The 24,012-nt window shown below is 37.0% G+C and overlaps 3 protein-coding genes and 2 long non-coding RNA genes across 5 annotated transcripts; all 5 read right to left on the bottom strand.

Moving 5' to 3' along the window:
* Positions 1–1,634: 1,634 nt before the first annotated feature.
* Positions 1,635–2,651, bottom strand: LOC147481932 (uncharacterized). Its single transcript, XM_086579132.1, has one exon. It carries the CDS (start codon positions 2,649–2,651, stop codon positions 1,635–1,637), a length of 1,017 nt encoding a protein of 338 aa, XP_086435258.1.
* A 17-nt stretch (positions 2,652–2,668) lies between these two features.
* On the bottom strand, positions 2,669–3,322 carry LOC147481931 (uncharacterized). Its single transcript, XM_086579131.1, has one exon. The coding sequence runs from the start codon at positions 3,320–3,322 to the stop codon at positions 2,669–2,671; it is 654 nt and encodes a 217-aa protein (XP_086435257.1).
* Positions 3,323–4,130: 808 nt separating this feature from the next.
* On the bottom strand, positions 4,131–4,670 carry LOC147481930 (uncharacterized). The gene has a single exon (XM_086579130.1). It carries the CDS (start codon positions 4,668–4,670, stop codon positions 4,131–4,133), a length of 540 nt encoding a protein of 179 aa, XP_086435256.1.
* A 2,845-nt stretch (positions 4,671–7,515) lies between these two features.
* On the bottom strand, positions 7,516–9,376 carry LOC147481929 (uncharacterized). The gene is made up of 2 exons (XR_015205143.1): positions 8,229–9,376; positions 7,516–8,103 (listed from the first exon to the last, which is right to left on the bottom strand). It is a non-coding gene; the product is annotated as an uncharacterized LOC147481929 (long non-coding RNA).
* Positions 9,377–16,252: 6,876 nt separating this feature from the next.
* LOC147481928 (uncharacterized) lies at positions 16,253–17,562 on the bottom strand. Its single transcript, XR_015206290.1, has 2 exons — positions 16,618–17,562; positions 16,253–16,493 (listed from the first exon to the last, which is right to left on the bottom strand). It is a non-coding gene; the product is annotated as an uncharacterized LOC147481928 (long non-coding RNA).
* Positions 17,563–24,012: the final 6,450 nt, after the last annotated feature.

The following is a 24,012-nucleotide window of genomic DNA, read 5'->3' as shown; positions in this document are numbered from 1 at the left end:
AAATCTCCATGAGAGATGGAGATTGTTGACTCGAATGTAAAGTATCTCTCGAACCCAAATACTCTTTATCCGAGAGATGTTGGGACATAATGTCCAATTGATGAAAATGATGCTAAATTAAAAGGATTTAATTTATAATTTCATACCCACCTTCATAACGGTTCTTTGGATCACCGGTGGAGTAACCTATGAAGTAGAAAATCCGACCCACGGTAAAACCAATCCAAGAGCAAAGAAGAACAAGTAGGATGTATACACAAGCCGTATTTGAGAACACCGGTAACATAGAAAAATAAATGCAAGAAAAGCAACACCTTATCTCAATTTGTTCCTAAGGAAAGGTTAATTGAGGAAGACGTGATTTTTTTTTTGATAACATTACCTTTAGAGAAATTAAAGTAGCACTTCGGATAGACAACATTAGTTGTGTCGTCCATAGAATCTGGTGGAAGGATGACACCGATTTCGCTTTGAAGAAGTACATCTAGAAAGGGCAACGATAACCGGCCATGACTAAACACGGGGTTCCATAAAATCAATCCCGACATACTTAACAGATTGTCCTTGCGATTTGTTTATTGTCATTGCATATGAAAGGCTTACTGGAAATTGAAGTCCGGTCATTGAAATGGCGAGTTCTTTTGATGGCGTCAAAGCTATTCGGGGATGCAGCGAAAATTTCCTGCCTTCTCTCGGTTAGAATTGGACTTGGATGACGTGGCTTGCAACTCACAACCATCAAGCGGGTGCCATTCTGAGACCATCTCTCGGTGCGATATTCCTTAGCAACATTATCGGGCATCCTTGTTTGATTTGAAGCGAAAATGGTGGCAATCTGAAGGATCAAGAGAGTTGAGGTACTCATTTGGATAACGGTTTGCAGTATACGATCGCTTAGGCTTTCAACCTCCAACTTGTCGTGACCAAATAAACAATAGGTTCTCCACGAAATAAATCTAATCGGCACTAATTAATCAACTGCGACATCATCATTGCGTCGCGAAAAAGAATTGTTCGTTCGGTAAGAAAATTTTGGTCGGTTTTAGGCTGGCGACCCAATTGTGGATAAACTGAAGATATTAATTCTTGAATATCTCTGCATTTCTGAATTGCTGATGGCAATTGAACAACTTCTTGCGGTTCTGTCCCAACCTAAAAAGTCGTAATAAAATGGAAACTCTTAGGTTAATGAATGCTTGAAAAAAAAACATTTATAATGGACTATATAATGGGCAACTAAAAAGAATTTGAGTAATTTATGCTTTACCTCTATTAAGTAATTGGCAAATGCCACATTTTCAGGTAACGAACTATCCAATCTCATATTCTGCACCAAAGTTAAAACCTTTACATGTTTCCAGAGCGATGACCTTATCAATGACGCCGCTACAACCATTTCTCGGCTTCCTTTCGGTATCACTGGTAATATTTGGCGAAAGTCTCCACCTAGTACTACTGTGATCCCACCAAATGGTTTCTTATTGTTGCAAACATCTCTAAGCGTGCGATCAACTGCTTCAACACAGAACCTATGTTGCATTGGAACTTCATCCCAAATTATTAGATTCGTTTTGTTTGAACAGTTTAGCTTGGAGTGAGTCCTTTTAAACCCACATATAGAGTCTTCCAATACTTCAAACGGAATTGAAAAAAGTAGAATGAGTCATTTCTACCCCGTGTAATAAAAGTGAAGCAATACCAGATGAGGCAACTGCAATAACAATATGACCAAGAGTGCGACATTTGTCTGCAATTGTATTGTACAAAAATGTTTTACCTGTGCCTGCCACTCCATTTAGAAAGAAAGCTTTCCCCTCGTTCTGAATCACAGAGTCGACTACAACGTCATACGCATTTCGTTGTTCATTGTTAAGGCGTTCAATATTATGGTTTACTTCTGCCTCTTGTACATCAAACTGAAGTTGGCGTTGCTCCCATATCAACCTATTCTCAGTCACTATTCCCCAATTTCCAGTTGGTCGTGGCATCGGCGGAAAATTTTCTAGAGTTTTACCTGATTCCAAAAGATATTGTTCCAAAAGATGCAAGCCAAAATCTCTAACTTGCTCCTCTGTTGGATTGGGATATTGATTGGGGAAGATAGTGCGTATCTTGTGCGCCAAATCATCACATATACTTGCTGAGAATTTTGCCCACAACTCATGAGGTTGTGTTGGGTTGCACTCTAGCAAAATAATACTGAACAGTCTTCTGAGCTGGTGTCCCATAGTCATTATAGATGCTTCCTCTAAACATTGTATCCACTCCTTATCATCTTCAAGAAGTCCACGTGCAACACATGCTGACTTGAAAGTAGGGTGGGGAATACCATTAACCGTTCGCAGATTTTCAAATGATGTTGGCCCCTTCACAACAGATAAGAGTAAACGCAGATAGAACCTCTCCCCTTCGTTGGGTTTAGCAAAATACATTCGTCCAATTGCATATCCCTTATTTTGTTTCCGTTTGGTCCATATCTTGTCTTGTTTATGCCAAACAAAATGCTGAGGAAATTCCTGGTAAGTATAAAGCCGGGCTTCAGGATTTGAAGCACAACACTCAAAGAATGCAGTTAGACTTGACTTTTGGTTTTTTGCTCTAGTGCGAATCTTCTCGAGTGGATCTTTTGGGTTATACACAACATGATGCATTCCTTCTAAATGAAGGGCTAGCCGTACAACAGTGGGGAACTCTTCATGTAATGAATATCCATATATCCTCCAAGCACCGATGGTCCAATATATCTAGCATCAATGTATTGCTGAATCTCATCTCCACCAGCCAACACTAATGTTGTTCGATCATGACCTTTGTATATGTACTTATGGATATACTTCACACAATGCAAACCGGCACAAACTTCAACATTGATATGACAGTTAAACATTCTTGCTAATTGCGGATTATATGGGACGACGTCACCATTGTCAACTTTTTTATCCTTCACGTAGTAGACACGCTTGTCATCACGACGCATATAGAGGGGATATCCATCTTCAGCTATAGTTGTCACATCAGCAAAGGCATGGGGGTAATGTTTTGTGCATTTGCCATTTTCCATACACGGTGAGCTCATGTTTCTCTCACCACATGGACCGTGTATCATGCAAGTTATTATCGTTTCAAAAAGCATTGGATCTGCATTTGGATCGGGGAAGTTCCATGAACCGACATTATCAATCTGGACTGGAGTGCGTATTTTGTCTTCGTGGTGAAGGAAAAAGAGTGCATGCATGTGTGGAAGACCACGCTTTTGAAATTCAATAGTGTAAACATGTGCTACTTCACGACCAAATACATTCTTATCTTTGATGAATTTCATTAAGGCTCTTCTCTTTAGTTCAAACATCACGGGCAACCCATTTCGAGTAAGTGCATGCATTTGCATTTTGATGTTTGTCGAGGGCATCTTGTATCTCGGGCCACCTAGGATTTGCCGTCATCGTAAGGAATATATCTGGATGCTTGTTGTAACGTGTTATGGCCATTGAATCTTGAAAAATCTCAAACATGTGTCTTGGACTTCCGGTAAACGATGAAGGCAAAATAAATCTCTGACCAATCTCATTTGGATCCACACCATCCTGTACATCTGTTAATCCCATGTACACTTCCGCACGAAGTTTATCCTGATTCATTCTATAGTAATTCAAGCGATTTTGTTCAGTTGAAGCCCAAGCATCACACATAAATTCTTGGAATAGCTTTCCACCATGGAGTATTGGTGAGAACTTCGGTGTGTATTTGGAACAAACGATACGCATAAAATACCATCTGAGTCATTCGCTTCGAGTTATCGTTTCCAACATCATATATTTTCATTTCACATGACCAGCCCAATTCCCCATGAGGGAAGAATAGAGGATAGTGTAGCGGAAGATAAGCAGGATTACATTCATCTATGCGGTTTAATGCATTGCCCGACTTTATAATGTAGTACAATATCTCTTGTACTACTCACGCCGGTTCCATCCCTGTAAAACAACCTGCAATTTCATTTCTCGATGGAAGGTTGTATCGTCTCCGGTCGGTTGATCTAATTGTAGTGCAAATCTGTTTGTGACACTATCATCCCGACCTCATTTGCACTCAATATATCATGGGCTTGACGGAGGGTATCCGTAAATCTATTACACTCTAGTAGCATTAGTGCGGATAATGTCTAGAACGTCACGCCTCAAGTGGGGATTTCTGCGGTGACGAAAATCGAGTGCTGATGCTGGGTCATAAATATAAAGTTGAGCATACGTAGGTTCCTTTCCCGGTTCTGGAAGTAAGGATCCAATTTGATGGCGCAACTCACCATGTACAGTGAATGGGATAGGACCCGTCCCACTGAAAAATCTGTCATCTGCTTTGGAACCGAGACTGGTGAACGCATTAGCCAAATTATATTCCCGAGTGTGTTCTCTAAATGATCTAGCCTTTGCATTGTTTCCAACGTATAAATCTTGAATGGCGGAAGGCAGCGGATTAAGCAAAGGGAGACTGATTTTTCCTTGCTTACAACATGATCCAAAAAGAGGACGTTTCGGTGATGACCTTGCCAGCCTCTCATCCATCCAATGAAGAGCTCCACAATAAGGACACTCCACATCCATTTTGCCAAGATAATGACGACCATCATTATGCACATCAATAGAAGGTTGTACAACATCATCAATTTCCATAGGAGGTTGTTCATCATTAGTACCGATAGCACATTCTGGACTTATGCGTGTTTGAGAATTCCTTGAAAAAAAAAAAAAAACATGTTAAGGATAATAGAATTAGAATATACTATATAAGAGTACTATGTACGATAAATAAAAACTTACAAATGGTCAGAAAGCGTATTTTGGCTAGAAGAATCATTTCCAAGGTCGTGATTACCAGTCGATAGTGATCCAGTAAAACATGCACCTTTAGTTCGCTTGGGTGGAGTGAGCAAGACTGCATCACTCGCTTTGTTCTTCCTGTTTTGTCTGAAACCAACATTTGATGTAATTGAGGGATTTCTCACCTCAAAACTTCTTGTAAAATTTGGTGCCATTACTGTGTGTGGACATGTTGGCATAAGTTGTTGCATTTGTTGCTCTCTCTCTCTTCGTGCACGTTGTGCCAATGAGCGTCGAGAAGGTACAGAGTTGATGGACACTGCAGTGCGTTGTATATGCTCCTGTTGTCTTCTTGCACGCTGTCCCAATTGGCGTTTGGAAGGTAATTGAAGGTTAGAGGGATGAGCTGGTGGTTCTTGTTCAGCTTGGTGTCTTCCATCTTGGGCAACAACCTATAGTTTATTGCAAAATTGAAATAATAATGCAACTTAGGCAAAGTATAAACAAATAGAAACTGTTAAAGCACGAAACAAACACATAGAATCAGGACTTCGTACCATGGTTTTGGCTTGAAGATTTTAGTGAAGTTTGTTTGAAGATTTCTCTTCTCTGTAACCTCATTCCAATCCTACCTCGTCTTACACTCTAAAAGTCAAAAGTAATTAAAACATTATCTCATGTATTCATTAGAAACTAATAATGCATATGCATAAAAGTTTCATTCAAGAGAACGTAACAATATGAAAAGTAAGAAAACTTACCCATTGGGATATGGCCCAGGGCTTTCAGAGTCAGGCCTGATTCTTTCATCCCTTTCACTACCTTCAGACCTGCCAAACATCCACAACTTATAATCAATATAATCATCAATATAATCAGTAATTGTATACACAACTTATTTGAGTAGAACTACGCCGATTCCATAATGTAAAATTGCAAATACCTCGATGGGGCAGGCGCAGAAGTGATTTTTTATAGCGGTCGCTGAGAAGACAGGCTATAAGGAGGAGCAGAAAACTACAAAGACATTATATTATTCAGCTGGAAGCATGTGTAGTAACGCCGTCCTTTGGTCTTCGTAGTATACCAAAGAGACCCCTTCAGACCTGCCAAACGGAAACACTCTATGTTACATTGTGGACGCTAACTTTACATCAATATAATCAGTAATTGTGTACACAGCTTATTTGAACAGAACTACGCCGATTCCATAATATAAAAGTGCAAATACCTCGATGGGGCAGGAGCAGAGACCGCAGTAAAGAAAGAGAGGTAGCAAGCTTCAAAATAAACAGAAACGAAGCAGCAACACCAATAGCAGGAGAAGCTAAAGTCAGTTCAAAATATACACTTCAAAAAGCTTCCAGCACCCCTCTTCCAATCTATACTCCACCACCTTCTCTGTAACTGACTATCACGCCATCGGAGACGGAACAACCTACGACACGTCTCAAATCCAAGCAGCTATCGATGCTTGCTCTGGTGCAGGTGGCGGGAACGTCAAATTTCCAGCTTGCAAAGATTACTTAACAGCAACAATATATCTAAAGTCAGGTGTAACGTTGGAGATTGAAAAAGGAGCTAGAATTTTAGGTGGGCCAAGATTGGGTGATTATCCAGTTGAGTCGAAGAATGTTACAGACATTGGGATCATTGGTGATGGAGTGATCGATGGTCAGGGATTGAAGTTTGTGGAGAAGTTGGATGAATGTGTGTGGATATTTGGAGGTCTATATAGAAGATGAGTGGCAAGATAGGATAATGCTAAGAATTAGCATTAGATAAGAAGCAAGCTAGGATAATGCTAAGAATTAGCATTAGATAGGAAGAAAAGAATTACATTAAGAATTTAATAGATAGAGACCGCAGTAAAGAAAGAGAGGCAGCAAGCTAGGATAATGCTAAGAATTAGGATTAGATAGGAAGCAAGCAAGCTAGGATAATGCTAAGGCCAACCAAAAAAAAAAAGGATAATGCTAAGAATCCAAAATCTTTGCTAAGTTAGCACCATCACTCTTGTCTGTACGTGCTCAGCTTGGATGACTAAATTTGAGCGCGAGAGATTCTTAGTGAAAATAAAAATAGGTGAGTGACTCGGTGCCTGTGATGAACTGGTAGTCTGGTACCATACTACCATGAATCCCAGAAGGTTTAGGGCAATGCTAGAGACTTCACAAAGTTGGTTTGTAGGTTTGAAAAGGATATAGCCCAACGCCAACCTAAGTGTTATTCGGGCTTGACATTCTCATTCCAACCGAAACCCAGTATGAAGAATGCTAGCTGACTGGGATTCATTTTAGCCCCCCACTTTTGTTCATAAAACTTGGTTCTTAGATGGTTAGTAGACTTCTCAGGTTCAAAACTTGGTCAGCACCTTATCATTGAGCATCACTGAAGGAGAACGTTGGAATTCTTAATCAAATTACCCAAATTCAATCAAATCTAACCAATCCATGCTTCAAATAAATAAATGTCCACCATTGGTGCAATTCTGGCGTATGATTAGAAGAACAGTGTTTTGTTTGGGAGGAAGAGACGAATAGATAAGTTTCTAAAAATCTGGTTAAGAATCAGTATGAAGAATCAGTATGGATTAGATAATTAACTACAGGGCCTACAAGCTACAGCACCACAACGATACCTAACAGATGGGTGCAGGAGTCGCAGAACTTTGACACATGCCAACACAAATATGCAATTTGGAAAACAACCCATAATCTTTATCAAACAGTTGCACTCAGAAAATTTGCTAATAATACAACACGATAGATAAGACTGATTCCCTCAGCCAAACAAATTCTCTGAAAACAAATATAAAAACCTTATACTTGTCTCAACCGTGAGAATATTCTCCAAAAAGGCTCTCTTAGTTAGTTAGCTCCATGATGGCAGAAACAATATCACCATCAGCGGCCTTGAGCGCCTTCACTGCCTTTGACACTGATTCTGTTGGGAGAAATGTTGACACAAAAGGCCTTAAAAGGCTCATAGCACCATTGGCGGTAGCTGCACCACTTGATATTTGTTCAGAAAATTTGTGCAACAATCTGTACAAAAAGTTCCACCTACACAACCTGATGACATGTGACCGTGCCTTTTAGAGGCCAATGCATTTGATAGCACTGTGATCTGCCAATGTAATAGTAACTTAGCAATACGACTTTACAATGTGTTAAATGGTTTTTTGCTGCAAAAAACTACAAAGACATTATATTATTCAGCTGGAAGCATGTGTAGTAACGCCATCCTTTGGTCTTTGTAGTATACCAAAGAGACCCCTTCAGACCTGCCAAACGGAAACACTCTATGTTACATTGTGGACGCTAACTTTACATCAATATAATCAGTAATTGTGTACACAGCTTATTTGAACAGAACTACGCCGATTCCATAATATAAAAGTGCAAATACCTCGATGGGGCAGGCGCAGAGACCGCAGTAAAGAAAGAGAGGCAGCAAGCTTCAAAATAAACAGAAACGAAGCAGCAACACCAATAGCCTACGACACGTCTCAAATCCAAGCAGCTATCGATGCATGCTCTGGTGCAGGTGGCGGGAACGTCAAATTTCCAGTTGGCAAAGATTACTTAACAGCAACAATATATCTAAAGTCAGGTGTAACCATCAGCGGCCTTGAGCACCTTCACTGCCTTTGACACTGATTCTGTTGTTCTCTGTTTTATTAACATATATAGACACATTGGACGTGATTAATACTTCCTTATTTCGGTTGTCTTGCAAAGGAACTAAAAGGTTTATCAATAGTATATTAACATTCCAAATAACGTGAGAATACAAATGTTATTACATATTATCTACTATAGTGTTCTCACTTTACGCCAATAGATTAGAATAGAACAGTAACCTGTCGAAGATAATAGGGAAGTTGTAGTTAAGAAAATATATTTTCAGCAAAACAAAAAACCAATGAAACAGAGAACCATTGTTAACCAACAACAACACAAAGAAATTGGCAAAACAAAAAACCAATGAAACAGAGAACCATTGTTAACCAACAACCTTCTGAAACTTTGCAGTACGGTATCTTAAGAGACTGAGTTATTATTTGATTTGCTAGTTACCTTAATTGAAGAAGCCATCTTTTCTTCCTAAGAAACAAATGCTCTGTTTCCTCTTCATCTTTGGTGGACATTGTTCATACCACCATGACGCAGGGGTTTCATATCATCATGGCCAGCTTGTATTGGACGCAAGCAATTTTTCATATTGTCATGTCTAGATTACATGCTTTCTATTCAAATCTAAACATATCAAGTAGGACATGCATACAATCAAGTTGTATATCAAAAAATAATTTTTAGAGCCTAACTATGCTAAATGGACAGAGGATTCAAAAAAAAAACAAACAAACAAACAAAATGACTGCAGGTAAACAATAGCTACAAAATTCAAGAATTCATAGAAATTTCTTAAATAAGAACGAAACAAAATTTAGCAAATGCTTAACGCAGATAGTGCTCTATAATAAGTTAAAATCCAACAGTAGCTTCATATGTGCCAACCTAAGCTTTGGTTATCTCCATCATTGCATCATAACATAATTAGTCATCCATAGTTAAGACTTACCTGTTGAAGTTAGTGTGAGGAGGATCGCTGCGACAGAATGCAATGGTACAGGTATACAGCTCAATTGCATCAGAGTACAACATTGATAGCATGGCCCTGTCACCTAGAGAAAGAACAAACCGCATTTTATATCCAAAAAATGGAAACAACCACTAAGCAACTTTCTGGTTAGCTGCTTGGAATAAAAAGAAAAATTATGGTTGAAAAGAGAGTTACAGCCATTAGACTAAAAGATGGAGATGGTCTAGATGATGACATGTTTGTATTTCTTACCAAAATATAATTTTTAAAAGAAAAAAGAACTCAACTTCTTTGTGATAAAAAAAGACAATACATGTAACAAAGTAAATTAAGCTTCGCATCCTGCAAAATCGTAAGTAGCCAGGTCTGTTTGACATCGTTCATACCACCATCACGCAGGGGGTCTGTTTCGTTCATACCACCATCACGCTGTGGGTGGGGTGGAGGGTGGAGAAAGATTTCACGCAGAGGGGGTGGGGTGGAGAAAAATGAGATTTAGAATACGTAGGGTTTAAAAACTTAGAATACGTAAGGTTTGAAATTGGGCGATACTACACAGATCCCGAGGAAAGCAGGACCACCACTTAAGCCCTTATAACTCTGCTTAAAAACTGAGCTGTTTTGTATTATAGATATCGATATATATTATATATCCGATATAGATCGTTGATTTTGACCAATTTTTTTTAATATATCAACGATATTTTTGATATAATCGATGATATTTTTAATATATCGACATATAAAATAAAATTTTGACTGGTCAACAAAAAAATATATATCTACCGATATATTCAATATATATTGGTTTTTTGGAATTCGATATATCACCCGACATTGAAATATTTGGCCTTGTCCCAAACACCCACCATTGTGTTTCATATAAAAAAATGCAATAAATCAAAAACTATGATAGCATATGGAGAAAAATGATATTAAAAAATTGCTATTATAGATCACTTTTTTTTGTTATAGTGATAAGCACACCCATCATTTTATTTTTTTTTTTTTTGCAAAAAAAACGCTTCACCAATGACCATTTCAGGCTAGTAGTAGTATTAATTCGTAGTGTCGTTTGTCTTCAATTTTAGTGTTTTTTTTTATCACATCCTTGATAAGTGTTCAAAAGTAATTATTTATATCCCCAATTATATGTATGTTAGTCTTCATTTTATATTTAAGTGTTCTAATATAATGCAATTTGAGTTTTTGCAGGTCAAAAAATCTAAATGTGAAATATGAAGGGAAAAAAGTAAAACAAACAAAAAATAAGTCATTGTGAATTACAGCTAAAGGCATAGGGCAAAAATGTCATTTAGGTCTCCAAAATTACCAAACCTAATGGGACTCTAAAAGAGGATAATAATTGAGTTAGAAGAGTCTTAAATCTGATCTCATAGCCTTAATTTTGAATTTATAGGAAGAGGATATCAACATGGAAAAGAATTTAGAGTTTCACAAGAATTAGGAAACTGAAAGTTGTCAAAAGCTGCAGCTTGGGAAATAGCATACAGGGCTATGTGGGCCACGTCTAACTTTTGTGCAACCGAATACAACTTTTCCAGGATTGCTTATAGAACGATTCTCGAGAGTTTGACACCGAATAAACATATGTTTCGCTCAATTGGTTGTGTACCCTCTCCTTATGGGAGATGTTGCAAGTTCGAATCCCACCAAGTGTTGGTTGAGATTTATTTCTTGTGTAATTATGTGATGGGCCTTTGGGCTAGGTCAATCTTCGGGCTAGCGACAAGGGTGTTGCTATGATAGGTGGACCAAGGAGCGAAATCAAATCTTCATGGACAAGGTGGAGGCGGATGGGTCTACTAAAAAATGACACATCGGTGAGAGCCTTCGGGCTAGGTTCCCTTCGAGGTTGATGAGCCTTCGGGCAATGTAAGCCTTCGAGCTAGTGTCCCTCCGGGTTGATGAGCCTTCGGTTAGGGTCATTTGATGTAACCGGTATGGGTCTGTCTTAACCCTCTAAATATTTAAAAAAAAAAACATATGCTTCGCATATCGATCTATCAAGACGAACATGTAAGCCAATATATAAGGCATAAAAACCCAAGTTTTAGATTATCTATGAAATTTAGTTTTTGCATCTTAGATTTAGAATTAAGAGAGAAGAAAATTCAAACCTTTTTCACCATTACCATGAATAAAGATAATTCATTTTCATATTGTGTTCATAGCATAGTATGAAGAGCTAATCTCCCTTCTCTTGGAAAGGGAGATGAAACATTTTTCTTATGTCTTAGTTTAGTTTTTCTTCTATCATGTTCTAGTATAAATTATCTATTGAGTTTCTTCTTCTTCGTCCATTGATCTAACGCTCCATTGTGGTCATTTATCATCAGTAGGACTCAATAGTGTCAATCTCCTAATATAGTTCGTTATTAATGATATTAAGAAGAAACTTCATTTGCGATTTAGTTGGTTTTGCCTTCGTTATTGGAATATCCGTATAGTGTCGTATTAATAGTAGTATTAATTAGTAGTATTGTTTGTCTTCATTTTTAGTGTTTAATTTTATTTCTCACTTTTATAGCGTCGGTGATATCTTATAAAATATCTTAATTTGAAAGTGCAATGAAACTTGTTTTTTTATCGCTTATATAATGTCTTAGAAAACTTATATAATTGCTTGGAATGCTTATATAGTATCGTCGAAAGTACTAAGATACTGTTCTTTATTTAAGTCTTACATATTGTCGTGGAAAGCATATATACGCTTATATAATATTTTTGGAAGCGTACTTATATAATATAGTTTTTTTTATAACTTATATAGTGTCTTAGAAAACTTATATGGGTTTGGAAAAATTATGTAGTACTGTCGAAAACCCAATCCAATCCTCATTTTCTTATCCAAATCCTATCAATATTGAAAAACCGACCTTGCTAGATCATTTTATTTATTCGACGCATTTGCGTTGTATGGATCTACCATTAGGCCACCTTTATTGATGCTAGTTTCTTGAAATTGTAGTGGAGATAAGATTGCTTGTAGTGAATTTGTTACCCAAGTTATATGGACATGAATGACTAGATAGGATATATGGATTGCTACTAGAAAATAGAAATGAATTTGTTTGCTGGAAAAAATAAGTCAAATTGAAGTCAAATCCATGAAGAACCACCATATCCTTTCTATCTTGGTTTTTTCCCTTCCTTCGAGAGCTTGTGTTAATGGTGGACATCTCATTCTAACGTAAGACTTCATCTATGATCTTCACATTAGATTCCAAAACCCAAAATTAATTTATCTTCTTTTCAATTTCCCTTCTACAAGATGGAGACCAAAATGATTTATGGGAGATGGAGGTAAAGTGTTTGAGAAAGAGACGAAAAGTGAAAGTTTGAGGACTAGTCACGTGGCTGTTAAGGTGCATAGGTGGCATCAAAATTGGTCTCTAATTAATGAAAGGTCATTTTGGTCTTTACAATCTAACTATTTTAAAGAGTTTGGTTCGGTGAATAGTGCCTTTTTCCGGTTATACCCCTGAACAAGTTTTGTTATTACAATTATTATTAAAAGGTAAATTCGTAATAAGATATATTATGAAAGGGTAAGACCGGTATTTGACCGGTAAAATTTAGACGTTTCTCTCTCATTTTAACACATTATCCTCAGTTTTGCAAATATTTACAATATTACCACTTTCTAAAAAACTGACACGTGGACTCCTCTTTTTAGAATTGAGACATTAGCCTCCTTTTTTGCAAACAATTACGGAACTGCCACTGCCCAAAAACTGCCCGTTCACGTGGCGTAGCCACGTGTCAGGAAGCTAGTAAAAATAAATAGATTTTGTGGGAATGGTAACATAAGTAGTACATTAACATGGAGGACAAACTGGACAAATTAAATTGGTCCAGATACCAAGAACAGGTCCTTTTATTGAATAAAACATTGGTGGTCCGATTCTGTACCAATTTAGGAATCGGTCCGGTTTGGTAAGTTGCCCATAAAATTTGGAAGAGCTTTATGCTAAACAGAGTAGCATGGTTTTCTTGGTTCTCTCCTGGCGAGTCATATTGTTGTGTTGTTTTCTTTTGGTCCTCTTTCTTGGGGAGAATTCATAATATTCGCTTGCTTTACAAGATGGTAGAGGAGAGTGGTGATCATCTTATTCTCACCGTGTTCTTTCTTGTATGACGTTTGGGTGTTATTCTTTACATTATTTTACTAACGCTGGGGGCCACCAATCAATAGTAAGGAGGCATTGGATATTGATATCATACAAGTATACACGACTACCTCTTTCTCTAAGGCAAAATGGTTATCGGAGCATCTTCCAATTGCAATTGACGTGGACTTTGTGGGAAAAGAGGAACATGAGGGTCTTTCAGCATGAAGAGAAACAAGGGCACAAGATAGTGGAAAGAACGAAGGAGGAGCTATACGACTGGTGAAGTCGTAGTCTTACCTTCATGGTGGTAGTTTTCAAGATTATACATGTAATTTGATTTACTAGTATATTGAGAAACTTTTTTCTATGGTATGGAATTATAACTCCTCATCATGAAATAATAATATGTTAGTCATAAAAAACCTATGCAATTTATCGGGAATGTTTGTTGCTTCTTGCTTATAAAATATTATTTTAAAAGCATGTTATTGTTGTTAGCAAGTAATAAAGCTCTTTCATATTAAATCATATAGTGAAGTATTTTGCTACCTATTTCTTGCTTACTAATCCCACTGTTTTGTCAGCTGTTATATGTGAAGATTTTAACAGATTTTCCAGACATATTGGCAATGCATATACTTCCCGAGTTTTGTAATACAAGACAAGTGGTGCTGATTGATTTGCCGATGGTGCTGATAGCAGTGCTTATGTCAACGCATTGCTAAATTTCTTGGAGAGATTTCCTTGTTTAGAAACTCTTGATCTGGAGAGGCAACCTGGTAATAAGTAGGATTGTTACAGTGTTAGATCATTTCTAGGTGGTAGTAGTATACTCTTCAAATTTGAAGAATCTGATAGCAAATTTCGACCAACTCTAAGTGGTCGCAAATTCCATTAGCATAAAACAACCCACACGATATTACCACTGTCACGCAACAGTTGGAGTGTCGCATGCACAATTCCAAAACAACCCACGCGATATTAGGAGTGGTGCGCAACGATTCAAAAAAAAAAAAAAACCCACGCGACATTAGTAGTGGCGCGCGATAGTACCACTGGCACGTAGTGCTGGTCAAAGTCAAAAAAAAAATTGGGGCGACATTACCAATGTTGTTTCGTATCCGCATCTAAATTGTCAAATTTGCGACAAAAATTCGAACAAACAGGTGATGCGACCGGATTTGAGGCCACTTAGAGATGGAATTCCAAGATATTTCAAACTTTTCCTTCAAATTTGAAGAAAAACACGGGTTATACTACCACCTAGGGGTGTAATACGAGACGGGTTGGGTCAACCACGGGTCAAATAGTGATAGGGCAGGGTCGGAGCAGGTCTAGAGAATACAAATCCAGTAGTCCCCGACGGGGCATGGCGAGGCGGATTGAAGTGTCATGTTTTAATACCATTACTCGGCCTATTAGGTGAGCTTACGGGGCAGGTTTTGGACAGGTCATTCGGGTCGGGTGGAAATTATCATTTTAACCCAATTTCACCCAAATTTTTTTTCTAATTCTGCAAGTAATATATTTCCAATTCACAACATAGAGAAAAAAAATAGAATCAATCGATCAATAAAAAATAAAAAAAAATAAAAAAATCTTTAACTTGAACCCAAAACCATATCTGTAAATTTGAAATTTTTTATCGTAATTTACCATTTGTAAATTTATTATTTTCCATAACATGATAAAATGAAGATGGGAATGAGGATCTATAGTACAAAACAATAAAATATAAACTAAAAGAATTCAAAATTAATACAAAGATGAATGATTTATCTTTTCCAAAATTCGAAAATTGAATTTGAATTTTTGATATTTGCCCAATGTTCAAACTTGAATATGCGAAATTGATGTTGAACTCATAAGTTTGTATTAATATCTCTCAAATTTCTACAAAAATTAAAAAAAATTATAAAAAAAATACAAAAATATTAGAGTTAAAGTCTTGAAATTGTGCAGATCAACAACGGAGTTGAGTCAACGGCTTTTGACACGGTGTGGGTCAGGCGGCTTGACGGGTCGGATTTGAGCATAGAAGCAGGGGCGGCTCAAGACAATCAGGGGCCCTAAGCAAAGTTCAAATGCCAATGGATGCGAAGAATTTTTTGGTCAGAGAACGCCAAATGTCAATGGATGCGAGGAATTTTTTTGGTCAGAGAACACGAGAGAAACGTTAGAGAAGGCGAGGGAAACAAATGGTTATCTAACGTTATTTCATAGATTCCAATGTACGTTATCTAACCCTTAAATAAGGGCTAGAAAAACGATTGTAGGCTGAAAAGAAAGTATTGGGCTGAATTATATTGAGGCCCCTTGGGCTGCGGGGCCCTAAACAGCTGCCTATTTTGCTAGGGGGTTGAGCCGGCCCTGCATAGAAGTATAGCCATAGCTCGACCACGTAAAAACGGTGGCGGGACAAAATGGGTCTGTTTTCGGGTCGGTACGGGTTTGGGTGGCGGGTAAAGACCGGATACCCTACCGGATGATAGTTCAATGATTTTTTTTTACACTCCTACTACCACCTAAAAATGCTCTTACTTTATTGTTTTCGAAGCCTCAACTTTATCAATATAATTACCAGTATGAGCTCAAATTGCTATTGGGTATGCCTCCTACTGAATTGAGGTCAATATCATTGAGCAGTTTACTGGTAAAAATATACTTAAGCAAAGATCAAACATTAAGAAGTGTCAAATTCTCTAATTCGTTATGTATATATTCTGTATCCTATCGTTTATAAGCTTTCAATTACAAACATTTCATAGTTACCAAAAAAAATTACAAACATTTCATGCAAATCTTTTTCTTGCTCGATAGGAAAAATGGTGCTTAGGTCCAATTTATAACGTAGAAGATTGGGAAGCAAACATGCCAATCAAGAATATGTTTCGTAGTCTGAAATGCTTCGAGATCTGGGATCCTCATGGGGCTGAGCATGAAATGAAGTTTGTGAAAACATTGCTGGAAAGAGCCCTAGTCTTGAAGAAAATAGTTATCAAGACAACTAGGACATGCCCAGTGGACAATATTCAATGCTAAGTTGTTATCTTGACCTCGAGACTCTCCAAGTGTCAGGATATCGTTTCAGTGAAGGAGTTGAAGCTTGATTATCGACCGCAAGTGAGAGATTTCTGCTCTGTCAAGAATAAAGGCGCAAGTTGAGCCAGACACAATATTAAAATATAATACTTCCGAACTTTTCAATTATTCAGAAAAATATGCAAATTTTAACCCACAAAAGAATAAAACGCGAATTAAAGAATTATTGAAAAACTCGGTTGAAAAACTCGATTAATTGAGAAGCCCAATCCTTTTCAAGTTCATTTTCTCTCTGGATTTTGGTCCCATTAACATAAATTCTCCACTTTCAACCATATCCAACAAGGAAAATACTGTCTCCGATCCTCCATTTTATTTAAAAGCTTCAGACACACTATTGCTATCTGATTCCATCTTCAAACTTCATATTACTCCTTCATGAAAGCTATAGTAGAGAGTATAAATTGCCTTAAAAAGTTCTGCAAGTGAAATGGACGATGGGAGGAAGACAAAAAGTTGGGTCATGATGTGTAGAGTGTTTCTTCTTTTATTTTAAGGGTTGCTATGTTGTAGATTAGAATGAGAGTGTGGGGCGGCGGAAATGGGTGTTTAACTAAATACGAAAAGGTAGGTTGGAACTTGGGTAGGGTTAATTGGTTGACTACTTGGACATGTGGTGATGTAGTGTTTCAATTTTTAACTTTTAAAGTCTCAAATAATAAAATTTCAAAATAACTAATACTAAATCTACAATGCGCATACCTTTAAATGCATCCCAATGAGCACACCACAGATCTGTCATCTTCTAGCATAAAGATGAGAAAATGTACTAAGGGTGAAACCAGCATAAAACTGGATGAAATTTTGTTTATGTTTATGTAACAAGAAACTCGTGCCCAGACTCCTCTCCCCAGTCTCTATTTTCGATAACTTTCTCCTCCGTCTCTCTTTACTCATTGACAAATAGGCTTTGCTTGCATTTTTCTTTTCTTGGTAGTATCCAATCTAACGAAAATAATATTGAACTTATAACCTAAACACAAATACACACAAAGACATAAAGCTTATCTTTGAGGCCTTCAGCACGCTAGCTTTGGATTTCTGTGGATGGAAGGATTATGACATTCTATGGCAAAAAATGTACGAACTGCTCTTCCTCATGATGCAAGGAGGTATATCTTTTACTTGAACCCTGGTTGAAATAATAGTTGAGACTTATATTATCAAGTGTTGCAAGTTATTATTTTTCTCTTGTATGATGTTAATTAATATCAGAAAATTATTACTTGCCCTTTGTAAGAGGTTTAACAATATGTTTGCCATGTTACAGAAAATTATCACGATTCATGGATAATAAGTGACACAATGTGTTTAACTTTTTGATATTTTTAATTTACAGATGTATGTAGGAAAATTCTTCACCTCTTTAGCATTGATTCTAATTGTTTTTTCAGGATGGATTGACGTCGCTATTGCCAAAAGTAGTTGATCTTATTGATGGTCAAGATATACCCATCATTGCTGCAGGTGGTATTGTGGATGGGCGTGGTTATGTTGCTGCTTTGGCCCTTGGGGCTCAGGGCATCGGACTTGGCACTAGGTGAGCGGTATAATGGTTCTTTTCACGAAGCTAAAGGTAACAACTTTCTTGTAATGAAAGTTGTTCTATCTGTGAAGGAGATGTTTATAGTAAAAAGTTAAAGTGATAAAAGTCCTCGTTCGAAACTATGTATAGAACGCCACTTAGGTTTCATAGCCGGTTTCGATTTCATTTTTTTTATTTCCACACTTATCATTTAAACTACTTTTAGTTTTTGCTTTTAAGAAGCTATCGTGCGACCGAGTGTCGAGGTTCCAACATAGACATGCAGTCTTTAAACCGGTGTGCGAGAAAAGATATGATCTTACCTTAGAATTTGTTCCGTTATTTCTGATTTGTCGAATCGAGGAAAGTTATGCCCATCCAACATACAAGAGGAAGTTGGTTGAACTAGATAAAACTGAATATACCGATATATTTGGCCGTGTAAGGTGGCTCGATGTTCCACGAGAGGGTCCTTCGGACCCCTTTCTTACCCCGACTTGAGGCTTCTTCCGGATCATGAAAATGAGGCAAACCAACCAATCATTGGCCATACTACGATACATAGAAGGGTTGGCTTCTCCTAACTCGTGTACCGTTCTAATGAAATATTTAATATTTTTAACAAGTTGTTATATTTTGGCTTGCATATGTTTTTTTTTTTTATGTAACGTCATTTTATTATTACGAGAGATGCAACACATATGATTGCAAGTACTATTCTATTACATTATATATGCATCGGGCCAGTAGTCATGATGAAAAATTGATGTTTGATATGCTTGATTCAATTATTCCATCCCCTTTCGCATAATAGTGTAATAGCATCTCGGCTTGCATATTTTGACTGCCGTGTCTTTGAATAACCCCAAATTGTCTACTATCTCACGAGCGAAAATGCTTTAAGGCAGGGTAGTCATGTTCAAAAGTTCAAGGAAGCGATGCCTCTTTCTACATTTTAGCGTGTTATTTTCCCACATTCAGTTTTTAGAGCACAATACAAAGAAGCGCACGCGGTGTCAAGTTATTTCCCATTGATTTGGTGGGGAACATAATGTTGTTCCTTCGAGGACTTTGAATTGCATTACTTACTTGAAATAAAGCTCGGATAAACTAGAGCTCTTGGAATACATGAACAATCTAATTACCTGAGCAGTGAGCGCATACAAGCATACCTTGATGAAGTCTATTTTCACTTGCTGCAATGTTATAACTTATATCTATCTTGGACCTTTTTAAAGTGAATCTCCTACCTTTTCCCTCATCAAATCACCCTTAAATTGATTTTCTTGTACCCTTTGTATGTATATCAGATCGATACGACTTATGATATCTGAACTTGTTACTTATCATATGGTGAATGTTTGTCTTTGTCAATAGATCCATAAGCTTAAAAGGGTAAGAGTGCTCATTATTTGAGAGGCTGATGGTTCGAATCCATTTGAATCCACTTCTAACTAGTATACTGCATTGCAGTGGGGCGTGAGCGTAGTATATCATTTATTTGGCTATCTTTTTTTTTTATATAATATAATATATTTTATTTATTTATTTATTTCCACGACTTGATTAATTATTTGATAATTAGACAGATAAATTAAGAAAAATAGAGTATATCATTGTCTAGTTTATTGCAAGTGTAACAATATTGAATGAATATTTTTGCTAAGGTTATTTTATTGTGTACTTGAACCAACAGTCGTGTATTAACATGTGTAACGCTTTAGCACGTACACAAAATTATATATCAATGCTTACATGTGTGGTAAATGTGAAGAAGTAGACCTTTATCCCAACAATGAAAGAAGCGAGTAGGTGTAATCAGTCGGGGTTAATCGGGATTAATCGGACAATTTTTGGACGAACTCACTTCTTGATTTTTATCATAGGTGTGGTGATTTGGAGATGGCTTGGAGAACTTTCGACAAGATGCCTAAGAAAAGTGTGGTATCATGGAATACCATGATCTCGTGTCCGGCTTATAATGGGACGGGGGCAAGCTTGGGTTAGAAATGTTTGAGAGGATGAGTGTGGATCCTAATGATGCAACATTTGTAGGTGCTCTTGCGTGTTGTGCCTACAAGGGAATGGTGCCAAAGGGCCTAGAATTGTTATTTTTATGACAGAAGTACAAAATCAAACCCGGACTTTTAAAGCACTATGGATGCATGGTTGATCTTCTTGGTCGACTTGGGTGTGTAAAAGGAGGCTCTAGAGTTAATTAAAGGAATGCCAATGATGCCAAATGCTGCTATATGGGGTGCACCCATTTTGCTTGAAAGTACATGGACATCTAGAACTTGTATTTAACACGCGCAGTCAAGAAACTAATACATCTCGAAATGTGGAATTTCGCAACTAGGTATTACTATCCAATATTTATCTTTGAACAAGGTAAATGGGATCAAGTGGAAAAGGCAAGAGTGATAATGAGGAAAAAATGTATCTTAAAAGTGCCTGGACAGAGCACAATCCAATGAGTAATGCTACAATGGAGCTCTTAAAGTTGGAGTGTTTCATTTTAGTATGGTACTTGAACAAAGAAGTGTAGGCTTGAACATTGTAATTGAAAGAGAGATCTTGCTACTCGAACTTCATAAGAATTCCTGCATGAGCTGTTCACAATTCTTTTTCTCCAGATATCTTTTCAAGGATCGGTAAAGAATTCCTGCGAGAAGTTTTCAGCAGAATCATAGATGGTGTGCTTATATTCAACAATTTGTTCCAAAGCAAGCATAAAAAATTTCAGAGGCTCAATTTGGAGAGAAACTTGTTCAATGTTAAAAAACAAGTCCGGGTAAAAATACGACAACAATTACACTTGTACATCTGTCTAGATATTCTTAATTACAATGCTGAAAATAAGAAGTATCAACATATGAGTCAGCACATAATAGAGCTCCAAGAGTAGGAATCGAATCTAAATTTCCAATCTCAATCTGCTGTAGTAGTTAACTTCTCTTCATCTAATTCAAAAGCCTTCCTTGCTTGCTTTAGCTCCTCGAGGAAATTACCAAAAGCCACTCCTACAAAGAATTAACACTTGTGCTCATCCTAGGAAAGTAAAAAAGACATAGTCGGTTATGAACTTGTTTCTATATGAGATCAAAAGGAAACCATATTCTTCTTTAAAAATAAGAATAACTACCAACAATGATAATAGGACATACCTTGCCGCGTTTGCAATGGATCAAAACAGGTGATTTCGACATAAGAAGATACCAAAAGACAATAAGGGAGTTAGATAAATGGAAATAATGAAAAACCGAGATAAAATTTGCTCATGTAAAAATGGCATGCATGTTTTAACAAGTCGCATTACCAAGTAAGACTTTGAGCCTCCAAGATAGTGTCCTTGGGGGCAGTAACAAAAGGCTCCTGCACATGGAAATAGTTGCAACAAATTGGTATCATTACTTAAGACCGGATCCTATCGCATAATTCTTATCAAGACTCAATAAAAGCATACAATGCGGACATCTGAATATAGAGAAAACATTATCCAAGTTCGTTTGTATTCCCTCCCATGAATAATCTATTTACCTACATTTTTAACTTAAAAAAAAAAGTTCCAAAACAAAAAGTGAAAAACGAAGTTCATCAAACTCATTCCAAAAGTGCAAACACATGAGCAACACCCTCAATTACATGGAAGTTAACACATGAGCAACACACTCAACTATATGGAAGTTGTATTTGTATAAACCACCTAGTACAAATCCAACGATGAAACCAATGAAAATTGAAAGCTCAACATAACTCAACAACCCCAACACAATGCAACCACTTAGTCGGGCTTGTTTTTTGAGACAGAGTCGTTAATAACAAACACCTATCCTATTCATTATAGTCATTTATGGATGTAGGTTCGATATTCAATTTTCCTACTTTTGTTGTTTCGTCAGAGGTTTTTCGAATCTCGACCTACTTTTGTTGTAACAACCACCTATCCTATTCGTTTTAAATCATATAATTTTTTTTTACTTTGGAATTATTCACTTTACGGATTGAAAAAAAAAAACAAAACAAAACAAACAAACAAAAGGTTCAACCTAGGGCTTTAGTCATCCACCATAACCATCTTATGGAAACTTATTTGTTTCCAAAAAGGAGCAATAAGTTTTTGTTAAGGGAAAGGCGCCAATCCCTTCAAAAACATAAAAGTATGCAATGATCTCCTTTACCAAAACGGACCATGTTGAACAACTCAAACCATTGTACTCAATTATCAGCTCCAGTTCACTTTCTATAATGTGTCTAAAATTACCCTGAAAGTAGCGAGTGGACGAGGTTAGGAGATATTTAACAATTCAAGAAGTAAGATATTTGTGGATTGTGAACAAGGAAGGTAATACGGCAATACACAGCATTCCCTCCTAGTTTCTGGTCTTGTGAATGAAATATGTTCAGGTTGAGGTAGCTGAAAATTGAAAAGCATGTATTCAATTATGTTATATGAGCATTCTAGGGGTGGCCAAATTCATTGCAGCACTGATCATAGTCGGGATTTTTTATTCAGATCAAGCTCCAGATGAATATTATTTCAGCGTTGATAAATGTGATAAAATAGAGTCATAGATGTAGTGATGTACCAATATCGGACTTCTTTCGTCAATGTCAACACCAATGATATTTTTGAAGCACCACCGCTTTTGCACCTTCTACAACCTATTGGATTAAAACAAACAAAGAAATAAAGAATAAATAACACTAACTATAGCCGTGGTAGTATTAGAAGGTAATATGAAATGGTGTTTTGACTTACCGCAAGACCAACGGTGCCAAGACCAAAACTGACCACAATGGAACTCGCTTCAACCTTTGCTTTGTTCCATACAGCCCCAAGACTAAAAAAAATAAAACGCCAAATTTGAATATTGATTTTGATTCCATGAATAGGAAGAGAAAGACATGTGATAATGAGCAATCGAGTTGAGACATTAACATTGAAATACTGGGGCATAAAACAAAATAAAGCAAAATAAAATTTATTACTCGGTATTCTCGAGAAAACAATGAAGTTTCACACTTGGCAACATTTTAAGAAAGTGTGTGCGGGTAGAAAGTCTCACCAATGGGAACACCATAACCAAGTTCTTGGCTAGCACTCCAAGTGCTCACGATAGCTATTCACGTAAAATAGTTGCACACCATTTTTGTTTTGTTAATGACCGGGAGAGATTCATAAAAGAGAAAAAAGAAACCTTGATGCAACGGTGATAAACTACATCCCCTAACAAAGCATTATTGGAAAGAAGCAACTAACCTTGTGCTTGAGGATTCAACGATGCACACCAACGCTTAGTATGACTGGTTGATCGCAGATTCCACACTTGAACCTAATTCACACAAATAACATTTTCCTTACTAAGAAACAAAATTTATACCTAGTGCAACACATTTACAAATATTAACTCTTCAACAATATGGTTACTTGTATCGAAAAATTTATGCGATAGTAAATGTAACCACTTACCCCCAACTTCGGATGTAAATGGGTATGTGGGCTTTGTATGCCCCGGCCGATTGCAGATTCCACACTTGTCGTCACCATATCACTAATAGGAACGTGATGAGCAAGATAGTAATATCAATGATGTTATTTTTTTGAAACGACTCAGAGCCCAATGTAACATCACTACAGTACAAGACTACAAAGTAACATCAGCATAACCATATACAAAGACCAGACTAAATCAACAGCATATGCAACAAGAGATCATTTAAATGACCAAATTGAGTTGAAGGAAAACACTTGCCGCAGAGTAGCAATGGAAACACAAAAATGAATAAAGAAAGAAAGTTATCTACACCCAATGTAAAACAC

The sequence above is a fragment of the Coptis chinensis genome, chromosome 8 (genome assembly GCF_015680905.1).
Source record: "Coptis chinensis isolate HL-2020 chromosome 8, ASM1568090v1, whole genome shotgun sequence".
NCBI lineage: Eukaryota > Viridiplantae > Streptophyta > Magnoliopsida > Ranunculales > Ranunculaceae > Coptis > Coptis chinensis.
This window is presented reverse-complemented; position numbering and strand designations above follow the sequence as displayed.

What these genes read in the sequence shown, in the direction of transcription:
- LOC147481930 (XM_086579130.1), bottom strand. Translation starts at nt 4,670, where the DNA reads ATGGAAATTGATGATGTTGTACAACCTTCTATTGATGTGCATAATGAT.
- LOC147481932 (XM_086579132.1), bottom strand. Translation starts at nt 2,651, where the DNA reads ATGCATCATGTTGTGTATAACCCAAAAGATCCACTCGAGAAGATTCGC.
- LOC147481931 (XM_086579131.1), bottom strand. Translation starts at nt 3,322, where the DNA reads ATGAAATTCATCAAAGATAAGAATGTATTTGGTCGTGAAGTAGCACAT.